This window comes from Meleagris gallopavo, chromosome 5 (genome assembly GCF_000146605.3).
Source record: "Meleagris gallopavo isolate NT-WF06-2002-E0010 breed Aviagen turkey brand Nicholas breeding stock chromosome 5, Turkey_5.1, whole genome shotgun sequence".
In the NCBI taxonomy this organism is placed as follows: domain Eukaryota; kingdom Metazoa; phylum Chordata; class Aves; order Galliformes; family Phasianidae; genus Meleagris; species Meleagris gallopavo.
Window position 1 is genome coordinate 38,272,960 of NC_015015.2, and position 11,816 is coordinate 38,284,775.

Genomic DNA, 11,816 nt, shown 5'->3' on the forward strand with positions numbered 1-11,816 from the left:
GCATCAACCGCCCCCAACCACCTCCGCGCTGCGAGGAGCCGAGAGGATCGCGTGGCCCGGACGCAGAGGGAGCGTCCGAGGCGACCCCGCCGTCCCTGCAAGCAACACTGACACCAGTGACAGCACTCGAGCGGCCAAGGGAACCGTGCTCCATACGTGCAGCTGGAAAGCGTCCTCCTGCGTAGGGCCAGCACAGCCCGCTGCCAAAGAACGGGTCTGTCCTGCTGCAGCTCAACCACTAAAGTTACAGAAAGACTGTGAAAAAACGTTGTGAAATGTCACATCTCTTCCCTGCATCCCCAAAGTTTAATTGTGCTCTCGGCCACACTCCTGAGCCAGGACAGATGGCAGAGATCCATAGCGAGCTAATGGCAGTCAAATACTGAAGAGCTGTTTCTTTTCCATGCTCCCAAAAAGGGAAAAAGGGACAGTATCTTTAACTTAGCAGTTATGTATCCCTTTGATCAACTCTCTGTATGATCACTGCTGCCCATCAATTGTTTTGTAGAAATGCTCCAGGCAAACACAAGACGAGAAGAGAGACATTTGAACTCATGCAGCACCTGACCTACTGGGTTTTGAAACAAATGAGAAAGTATCCACAGCTTCAGCCACCCTAGGTCTCATTTTGAGCAATAAGCACTCTCTGAAGATGCTCCCTCTAGGCTACATAAATCCAGACTTCACAGCAAGATGAAGTTGATGGTCAAGCAGCTATGAGGAAATTGCAAAAGACAAACACTTTGTTGTAGATAATTTCATCAGTATCTGGTAACTGAAAATATGTTCTTAATCTTTCAAATTGAAAGCTTTTGTAACAGAATACTTAGCTAAAAGTGATCTCTGCAAACTGAGCTGAAGGTGCCAGTATGAAGCAATGAATGATAGACCATTCAAATTCTTTCTGGGCCAGTTCTGTGAGCCTGGCTTCTTGCTTGTTCCTCTCCAGGTCTTCAAATATTCAGTACGAGTGCAAACATTGCAGATGATTTGAAGAGTTAAAAAAAAAATAAAAAATAAAAAAAAAAAATTGCCACAAGTCATTTTAACAGAGAACGTCCTAGCTGGAGCAATGATCACTAGCTGACAGTGCATTTTCCTATGCGTTTGCAACTGAAGTGTCCACTATACTGCAAAGTACATTTGGAATAGTTGCTATTTTGTTGCTTCTAAAAATAAGTTTCATTGTATTCATGTTCCTTTTGGTAAGTCTGTATTTCACTTTCTTTTGTTAATACACTCTCTTTAAACAGAAGACAAATGCTGTGATTGCAAAGTGAAAAGTTTATTTAAAGGGAATAGCTTTCAATATAATATTACAAATCAGCCACAACATCGAATATAAGCAATACAAACCAAGCCTAGAAGGAAAGCAAACACTATAAATATTCACATGTGCCCTTCAGCAAGAGATTTGGTGCCACATCTTGTTGAAGTAACCTCCCTTTAAAACTAATTTCTTCAGAGGACATGAAAAGCAACGGGTTGGTACAGACAAATGAATTTCAATGTTCTGGGACAACAAATATATTCACATCACATAAATAAAGACTTAGAGACAGCTGTCACAGTTTACAAGAATATATGTCTGGACAAAAAGGGTATGATCACCTACAAGATGCTCTCCACTGAAAGACTATGCTAGCAGAGTGGAGCAGGGACTTGAGAGCAGATTGCTTCACTCTGAGGAGAGCAGTTAGTCACTCAGGCATTCAGGAAGTTACAGGGAGATCATCTCCAACTATTTAGCTTCCAAGAACGGCTTCTAAACTTAAAAGTCAGGCAAAGCCTCTTTAGCTCTGAACTTAATGGTTGGCATCCAGCCTAAGAGACTTCACTCACCAGTTCAGATGGGCTTAAACCAGATAATCCTTACTGTCAAATCACAGATCCATTCATTCAGGCTGATGTTCTGTCTTCAGCTGCAATAGCACAAGTGTTTCAGAATAAAATGCCAGAGACTTTGGAGGCAAATGCGGAATAATTGCACAGGAAATTCTCCACCTAGCAAGATGTGTTTGGACTCCGCCATTTGATGTTCACTCTAAAACTTTAGTTAGTGTTTACTAACTTGTTTAGATAAGTGACTTCACACTTGGACTCCTGATAAACTTGTGGCTTCTAATTAGAATTAGATCAATCAGAATTAAATTAAGCCTAATTTGCTTATGTATTTAACAAGATCAGTTCACAGTTTTCCCTTCTTCCAATTCAGATATTCCATTATTATCTCCAGGTACAACAAATGGAGAAAGCCATTTCTCTCACACTTGCAGATCAAAAACACCTTTGTTGCTTTGGTCTCTCATCCAATCTCAATACACATAAGCACACAACTCAACACTGGACTCACTTTGGTAAAATGATGAATGGCCATGAGGAATGCTATTTACGTCTGTCTGCTGTTTCTCTGGTCCTCAGGCTTACCAGCAGAATATCAGAAGTAGTCATCCTTTGGTGTTCCAGAATATTTTGCAGCAGCTTATGCTTTCTTCCCAAAGGCAAAGATCCTGTGGTGCCAGGAAACTCTAACAATTCTACTACTCATCTTACAGCAACAAGGCAGACTAATGAACAGCTTAAATCCCTAGGACAGCCAACCAGGACTCTTCTCTCCTTGCTTGATCTTAGTGCCTCCACCCTACTCAAACAGGCAGAGAAACAAGAAGAAAACTCCTGGATTAATGACATCTGTGGCTCGTACTTCAGACATGCTCCTTGCTCCTAAGGCACCTTGTGATAAATCCTCTGCAAAGCACACTAGGGTGTAGTGAGACAAGAAGGAAGAGTATAAGCAGTGGGGACAAAGTGAACTCATTTAGAGATTAATTCTCTACCCCCAGTTTCCAGCTCACAAGAACAAGTACCTCTTTCAGCAACAAGACACTGACAAGGATCATCTCCAGTCTACCCCACCAAGTCCAGCAGCACAACTGGCCCCACTGCAGGCCATACATGGCTATATGCACCCAGTTACAAGGAGACAGTCCACAAGATAGGACCAAAAAGAAAGGAATCTGGCAACCTTTCAGACTGTTGCATAGTAATTCAACTTTTGTCTTAGTACCTCAAGTCAGTCAGTTAAGCTCTTTCTCTCCTTAAGCACACATTCTCCTCTTACTGTTCATGTAAGTGGGTCAGTGGTAGTATTAATGTACATAACTACTAAATGAGTCCCAGATATTATTTTGAGAATAGCCTATATCTGACAACAATAACCTTTAACATGGGCCCCAGAGTTGGTTAGCAAATTAAATCAGTACAAGCAGTGCCTGACTTAAGCAATTTTAACTCAGTCCTCAGTGAAACACATGCACTTTCAACTCCTGCTGGTACACTGCTGCTAAAGGAGAAGAGTAAAATAAAACAATGGATAGCTTCTTACTTGATTTGACATTAAAAATACCCAACAGATTGTTACCATTATTATGGAACAGACAATTATACAACCTAATTTTTATGCAAACCCTATGCAACAGGATTGTTTTATGTCTCCAAGTCATACTCAAAACAAACAGGAAAAAACAATTCTGTGCTTTTACAAAAGCAAAAAAAAAAAAAAAAGAGACAACTTCACAAAATGTAGAAGCAGCTTACTCCTTAATCAAGCTTTTTGAATTTTTAGATACAACTTACTGGAGGAAGAAACACATTTTTAAAACTGATTTGAAATCTTCCTTCTGGAAAAAAATTGGGAATTTTCCCTTTCCCTCTCTGAAGTGAAAATGTCTTTTAAATTTATTTTTCTTTCTAAACCCAATATCTAGTTCCCCAAGTTTACAATCAGAGCAAGAAGGGCTTTCTTTGCTGCCTCAGAGACAGCGGGATCAGATACAAGTTCCAGGATACACAGATAACAGAAAAAAGAACACAAGAAATAAGGAGATTACTTCTTTGAACCAACTATGAGTTCAATTTTGAATGCAAGTGGCCACTGTTAATCACTAGCCATGCATCCAAGCTAGGGGATTTATCAGAGTATGAATAAAGACTACAGATCCTTCCTAAAAGAAGTCGTCAGTTAGATAATGAATGATACTTCAACACCTGAGAAACACTTATGTGATATGAAAGAATAAACAAAGGGTAATTATCCTGTACAACTGTAAAGCTTCTGTTTCCTGTAGATGAAATATTCTATGCCAAAAATTGTTTTGTGTTCATAAGAGATACCACATGCTTCCAGGAAGCATAAGTAGTGAAATAATACACACTAGATACTTTCAGTGCCACCACAGCAAGTCTGTTTAAGGGCATCGTGTTTTTGCAGGACAGCACATACAGATTGGGATAACATACCAGATTCAATGCTTCTGTTAAGCTTAAGTCAGTGAGACTAGGAGATGGGGACAGTTCCAAACAAGTGTCCTGAGCCTCATTAAAAGATTGGTCCACATTTCAGAAAGCTAGAACTGAACAATAGGATCATCATCTACAAGACACTAAAACCACTAACAAGTTACCCTGATAACTTGCACATACTATTTGTTTCAGTAAGTGACCAGAACTGGTAGTCAGGCAGGCCTTATTCACATCTTACAAGATTAAAATATGTGTTTTGACTGAGGATATGATTAAAATACAGACAATGAGAGGGGAAGTGGCTGTGAATTAGCAATAGGGAGGCCACATTATAGGAGAAACATTTATATTGTGGCAATAACAGTATCCCACAGTATGTAGTGAAACAGGATCAGGATAAATTTTCTACAATTGCCATGCATAGGTCAAAATTCCCTTTATCATAAATAAATCCTAGTTAGAAATTGGATCAGGTGCCACACAGTGTCTCATACATTAACCAGCATGTGGACACAGGACCCTGCAGATTATATCAGAAAGGACCAAAGGCAGTAATTGCATTGGGCAGCGCTGAAAATTTTTGGTTAATGAAAAATCATCTTCTTGCCTTCTTATCAAAGAACTTCATGGGCAAAGAGTAAAAAAGAAAAGAAAAAAAAGGGGGGGGGGGGAAGCGGGAGTGGGAAGAAGCCCTATGCAAGTTGCTCAGGCCTGATTAAAATGCTGTATAAAGACCACAAGATGGTCCTTCATCTCCCCAGGAGGGGAAAAAGGAAGAAATAATATTCCCCAGGCTGCTAAACTAAAGATCACTTTACTCTGACAGATACCAAGTCTTACTGTTCTATCTTCCCATAAGGCTGCCCTGTTTCCCTCTGCTTGAGGAACAGCTTTGCAGTTCCCCTGTGGCCAGGTCCTCTCTCTCCTCTGAAAAAGGCTTCCAACTCAGGGCCCAGAATAGCACCAGCTCGCTCCTTACCCTGGCCAGCTCTGCTTCCTGTCTGCTCCAGTTTTCTGGTTTTCCTTCTTCCTGCTCCAAGCTTGTGCTTGTGCTCCACTATAAACATCTCTCTCTCACACACACCTTTTTGACTTACTAAGTGCTCTGGGGCAGTGAATAAGTAATCACAGATAGCTAGAAGAAGAGCTTGAACATAAAGAAAATTCCACAGCATTACAATATAGCCTTAAAAGGAAATACACAGCCTTCCTAGGACAGTGAAATCTTTGGCTTTAACTACCCCAAAACAATTTTCTTCATCAACCCCTCTCAGTAAAGGGAATGGACCAAATAGAGGTGCCTTACCTGGAGGATTTAAAAATTAAAACTCAGAATTCTACTAGCATCAGCATGCAAAAAGCCATTCTGTGTCTCTGCAAAGAGGTATCAAAGTGTAAACACAACACTATTCTTAAAAAGAGCATGATTTTTAGTATTAAAATAAACAACAGTTGCTGATAAATGCAATTTAAAACTCACCTCTGAAGGATTAACATAATCCTTGTTCAACTCTGCCAATACTCAAGCAGGAAGTGCTATCACTAGCCACTAAAACATATCAAGGAACTCTATCCTTCACCACATGATCAGGGCTAGCAATGGCCTTGCTCATTCTGGTGTACAAAAAGGACTGGGTAAATTCCACCCCTTTTGAGTTTCTGCTCTTTTGCAACAATACCTTTGTAACAGCAATAGCACCTGAAAAACTATGCTTCTATGGGGAGCATCTTCCTTCCTATATATGCTATTATTCAGCTGGCAGCAATACCAGTGAATCAACATGCTGCTACAAAGAAACATTTCTTGTATACTTCTTGGTTGTATCCCGACCTTTTCATATTTATTCAATACAGCAGTAAACCATTTCTTCTGTTTTTACATCTGGATTACAGAAAAAAAAAGCTTTGTGGTCACTGGAGATTTAATCATAATTTTTATATCTCCATAATCTACAGATGCAACATCTAATTCTTGATCCACAGGAAAATCTTCCTATGAGCTTCTATTTGTGCACTCCCCTCCCCAGCCCCACACACTCTGTTTAACACATGGGTACCATAGATTGGAGCTGGCTATTGTAGCATCGCCATGCCATCTACACCAGATGCCACCATGCTGCATCCCCATATATAGGAACAAAGGAAGTGCTGGCAGCTGGTGACACGTACTGGTGGTAAGTGATAAGATTATCAGTGGTTTGGTGACAAGCCAGACATGTTTCTGTCTCACTGCAGCTGACAGCTGCCCTCTAGTGATCCAGATACAGCAGAAGAGCCTGAAGACTTACAGAATAGCAACAGATGAAGAATATTTTGACTTCATTTTGTACCACTGCAACAGAAAGAAACCAAGACCAGCTGCACCTGGCCTCTGGGCATTTACTGGCTATGAAGGCCCAACACTATACCTACAGAGAGCAGGACTCCCAAAGTTTTATACAAATAACAACTGCCTGTGGACAACCAGTCACAACCACTCTTCTCCACCGGGACAGCTGGGAAGGAGGGTGTGGGGAGAAACCAAGTTGTGTCTGAAGAGTTGCTAGCAGAGTTGTGCCTTTGTTCTGTCACATAGAAGTGCCCATCAGGGAGTATCAGGGTCGGGTGGCAGCCTGCTATGCTCACCACCTCCTGTCTGCCATCCCTGCCCCTTCCCATCCCTTCAGCTAGTGTAAAAGACATGAAAGAACAGAGTCTTATTGCGGAGGAGAGAGTACGAGTTATCAAATTTCAGCAGGTAGATGCCCTCGCCTGGGTAGTCATGGCTGCCTGCCTGCACCTCCCGATGGCTGTCCCTTCGATACACAGGCATGATTTCTCCATAGCGGTTCCGCAGGTAGCTTTTGGAGCCCCTTTCCACGTCACCAACAGGGGCAAGTCCTGAATGGGAAAGAGAAGGAAAGTATGAAAGCATCAGTAAAGCTACTAGATGGCCCATAAAAAGCTAAACAAGACCAGAATATAGAGGAATGTAAACATAAGGAGGGCGACCTTCGATAGCATTACATGTAGTGTCTGCCCTGACCTCTGCTAGTACTACCCACAAAGCCCAGCTTTTCTTACTGTGACAAAAAGGACACACTGAGGATCAGTTCTCTTCATAATAGTAATGAAACAGTGCATACTTGTCTGCCAGTCTGGCCTACTCTCCCTGGACTTAACTTCAGTTAAGACAGTTCACTCCTCTTATATATGCCACAACCAGGTCTCCTTAAGGAGGCCCAGTGCTACTGACATGGAGCAAAGGAAAGGTGGAAAAGGTCTTCACTATAGCTTCACTGTGTTTGTACATCCTCAATTCACTCCAAGAATAAAGTTCTGAAATATGAACCTATACATTTTGGAGAACTTGCAAGATTGATTTCAGACGCCAAAACCCCCAGATGCACTGGTCACAAACATACTGAAACCACAGAATAGGTAATATGTGTTTCACAGCTACAGAGACTGCACGAGTTAGTGATACACTGGGACAATGTAAAAAACGAAAAAGAACCTTTTGTTTATTATCTACTACCAAAAAATTTCTCAGCTTATGAGCTGGAAGAGTGATTTCTCCTTTATTTTTCAGTGTATTAGGTTTCAAAAATGCTCTTGGAAGAGGACAGACATTGACAAGTGCTGAAGCAGGAAGGGCTAACCACTCTGTCATTTTAGCCTAACCAAACCCCAACAGGCTGCAGAGATAACAAGTGGACTGGGTAAACAAAGTAGATGGAAATTACAGCATCTGACAAACATTCTCAGCAGGATAGCAACAAGCACCACAAAATAACTCTTAAAGTGTGCACCAACCTTCAATTTCCTCTTCCTCCTCTTCATCCTCCTCATCACTGGATTCGCTGACCTGAACAGTAATGGCAGTGCTCGTAACAGTGGTCCAGTCAAAATAGACTCCAAATCCAATGTCATAATCATCTGTAGCAAACTCCCAGCAAACACGTTTCCCATCAGGATGGGTTGGCACACGGACTGTCACCACTTCGCCTCGTTTCACCACCATCCTAGCACTCTTCTCCTTTCCCATTTTGGCTTTGAATTCCTTCATCTTCCCTGTGGTCCATGTAGTAGGTGGAGCCAGAGGGGGAGGCTGAGCTGAAACAAGGAGAAAAGATCATCAGCTCATATTACTACTGGCCAAATTACCATAAATAGCTTCACTGATTTCAGTAAGGCTCTTGTATTCTAGAGTCAGATATGAAATTTTCTTACAACACTAGCAAGGAGCCCACAGGCTAGTGGGAACCAGCAGTGAACAGGAACCAGCAATGCCTCTCAGACAGCCTCTACTGTTCTCTGGCCAAGACAGGCACTGGCACTTTAAAAAAAAAAAAAAAAAGTGGCCACAGAGTAATTAACAAATTAGGTCCTTTCAGGCCTCACCTTTTCTCTGCTCTCCAAGGAGGTCTGCAGTTTCCAGCTCAGCTGAAAGAATATCCACAGCACCAGTGTGATCTGATTGAATCATGACTATATCCCCTGCTCCCTGATGTATGTGGTACTTGGTCATTCGATCAAGAGCTTCCTGCACAAAGCACATACGACCCAGTTACAAAGATTATAATGTTAATAAAGTCCTCAGATGGATTTACAACAACTCAGTAGTAATTCACGCTGAAGTCAAGATAGATCCTGCAGAAGCTTCTGTTAGAAATAGAAAAAAGCATCTTGGTCTGAGGCACCTCGTAGCATTACTTTCCCCACAGCACCACACACTCTGCAGTCACACACTGCATTCATGTCACAAACCACACATCCATTAGCCTCCCCAGGAGTCTCTAGGCAGGCACGTTTGCATCTTTCTGAGATTTAATTGTCATCTTTCAGCAAAGCAATAGCCTTGCAGATGCAGCTGACTGCTCCCGGAAAGCACTCCCAAAGTGCTGCTTCTCTAGGGAGAGCCTTTCTGCTCTGTCTGCACCAATACTGCAGCACAATCACACTGACATCAACTGCATCCTGGGTAAAGGTCCATCTGGTTTACTGGGGCCAGCCCTCTTTCCATATATGAAAATACACAGCTCCTGAGCTGTGTGACACTTGCACAAGTTTTCCCAGCTGTATTTGTAATACAAGCAAATTGGCTGCTCAACAAAAGTAACAGAAGATGGCAGACTACCTTCCACTCCTCTTCTATAAACATGCATGAAGGGAATCCCCAGAAGACCCAGACAAGAGGCAGAAGGTGAGAATACCCCTGAAACTTTAGCGCACCAGAAACCAGAAACAAGGAAGTAAGGACTAGCATAGTACACAAGAGAGATTTTGCAAAGTCAGTCAGTAACTTCTACCTCTCACTAAGATATGGAGGACATAAGGGTTCTGTTAAGATGAAAGTTGATTCACTTAAAGCCTGTCCCACAGTCATTAAGCACAGAAGTAGGGTGGAAGAAATGCTGCTGCACCTCCTTCCTTTCTTTTAGATGTCAGAAACAGCCACCTACCTCTTTAGTGGACTGGATTTGGTCAGGCAGCTTCTCTTCTGCTTCAGCCACTTTCTGGTCCTCCAAAGTGCAACTGTCTTCCTTTGAATCTTCTATCACGTCCGCACTCACAGGTGACCCTATCTGCGACCTCTCAGAGGAAGAAAGCACCACAATTCAACACTTACACTCAGGTCACAAGCAGCAGAGCTCAGCTGTGAGAAGGATCACTCCAAGGCAGCCAGAATTCAGGACAGAGGCACTGAGCATCCTGCCCAACACCTTTGCAGAGAGCCCTTCGCACCCGAGTTCTGCCCTTGTCTTCTCACAAAAATCTTCCATACCAGACAGAAGGAGTAACTTCAGAAACATATTCCATTTTTAATGTTCTTTTCCAGCAGCTAATTCACTGCATATGCTCAGTGCAGTGTTTGTGAGCATAGAAATCGGCAGCAACTTTTTGCTCAAGAAAAGATTCCTTCTGTTATACCAGTTACTACATGACATCAGATGCCAACTAGAGCAGTGAAAGGATTCAGAACAGTTTTGAGAGTCAGACTGAAAGTGCCCTACCACAACCTTTCCCACCAGCAGTCCCAAGAAATACAGAGAACACACAGGTCTCTCTGCCATATTCAGACATGCTGCACAGACAAGAAAGCTGTACACCACACAGTGGCAGGACAGCAACAGTAAGGAAGTCCAAGATCTGCACTGTGACGAGCGGGACATTCCAGAACAAAGAAGAAAGGTTCAAACAAGGAAAAGAATGAGCAAGAAAGGAAATATTCCTGGCATTCTATCTCTGCTGAAGATTTTTTTTTCTAAATTACCATCAACAATAATAAAAAAATCCTTTCACATGGGAGAAATAGTCTCATTAGCAACGGATCAGACTATTAATCTAGTGTGGAATAGTTTAAAAAAGATTGCAGCTCCTCTCAGACATATTCCACGCTAAGCGTGTAAAGAAGACTAGAACTAGAACAGGGCAAACATGGCTCATGTTACCATGAGCAAGGTTTTCAAGCAGATCTACAGCATTCAGCCAATTCCTCCTCAAGCAGCCTTCTCGGATCATTCTTTTTGGACCCCTTCCTTTCAAAGGAGATTCAATGTACACAAATTCATCAGGTAACACCCATGAGTACCCAGCAACTACTTTGGCCATTATGCTCACAGCCTATATTCATTCCTTGAAGAAGACTGGATAGCATAATAAAGAGTGATATAAAAAAATGCCTGGACTCAAGAAGGCTGATGTCAGCGTCATCCACATCAAACTAAGATGACATCAAACAGCTGTTTTAATGAATCGCTTGCTGTTGTCTTTTCTCTTTTAAATGAGGCTGATGTTTAACAAATAGTGTGATCTACTTTCTGACAAACTGAGCTTGCAGATTTCTGAAACTGTGTCACAAGCAACACATGTACTCTAACAAAGTAAAACTCCATACACCCAGCTGTAACGACAAGCCAAGCATCTGATAAGATGGCCGGGCAGCAGCATGAGGGGAAGGCTGATACAGAAGACAAAAGCTGAAGAACAAAAAACGTCAAGAAAACAGCGTAAGGAATATGTTTGCTCAGCCTCCACACAGTGCAAGTGCTTAAGTACCGAACCGCCCTGAACATTTCCTGAAAGCTCATTAGTTCTTACTACGAACTACAAAGCCTTCTGGAGTTGACTGCAACCTGATCGATTCTGCAGTGTGAACAGGTGAGCCACGAGCTACACTTTGTTATTTCACAGGCTTTAAAACGTAAGCCCGCACGGACAGCTCCTCCTACACTGAATCCAGCACACACTGCCCGAAAGCAGACAGCTTGGTCTGCAGTCCCTTCTCTCCAGCTGCACAGGGGCCGCTCCCGCACAGGTCAAAGCAGACCCGCTTACGCCCGCGGGGCACCGAACACACGACCGCTTTCCTACCCGCACGGCGAGGCGCTGCGCTCCGAGCCATCACCCCGCTGCTCTGCGGGCTCCGTCCTCTGGGCTGCGGCTTCATTTTCTAACGATCAGAACGCAGGGAGAGAAGTCGCTTTCCGTCCTTGTGAGCGGGCAGACAGGAGGCGCGCAGGCAGCGCTCA

General features: G+C 42.7%; 1 protein-coding gene across 1 annotated transcript; it reads right to left on the reverse strand.

Annotated features, from left to right (window-relative positions):
- Positions 1 to 1,266: 1,266 nt before the first annotated feature.
- TMED8 (transmembrane p24 trafficking protein family member 8) lies at positions 1,267 to 11,744 on the reverse strand (the record flags this gene model as incomplete). Its single annotated transcript, XM_010711773.3, has 5 exons — positions 1,267 to 7,182; positions 8,098 to 8,397; positions 8,686 to 8,827; positions 9,747 to 9,876; positions 11,659 to 11,744. Coding segments are annotated over 5 exons (876 nt in total), but the record flags the coding sequence as incomplete, so codon positions are not given.
- Between the last annotated feature and the right edge of the window lie 72 nt (positions 11,745 to 11,816).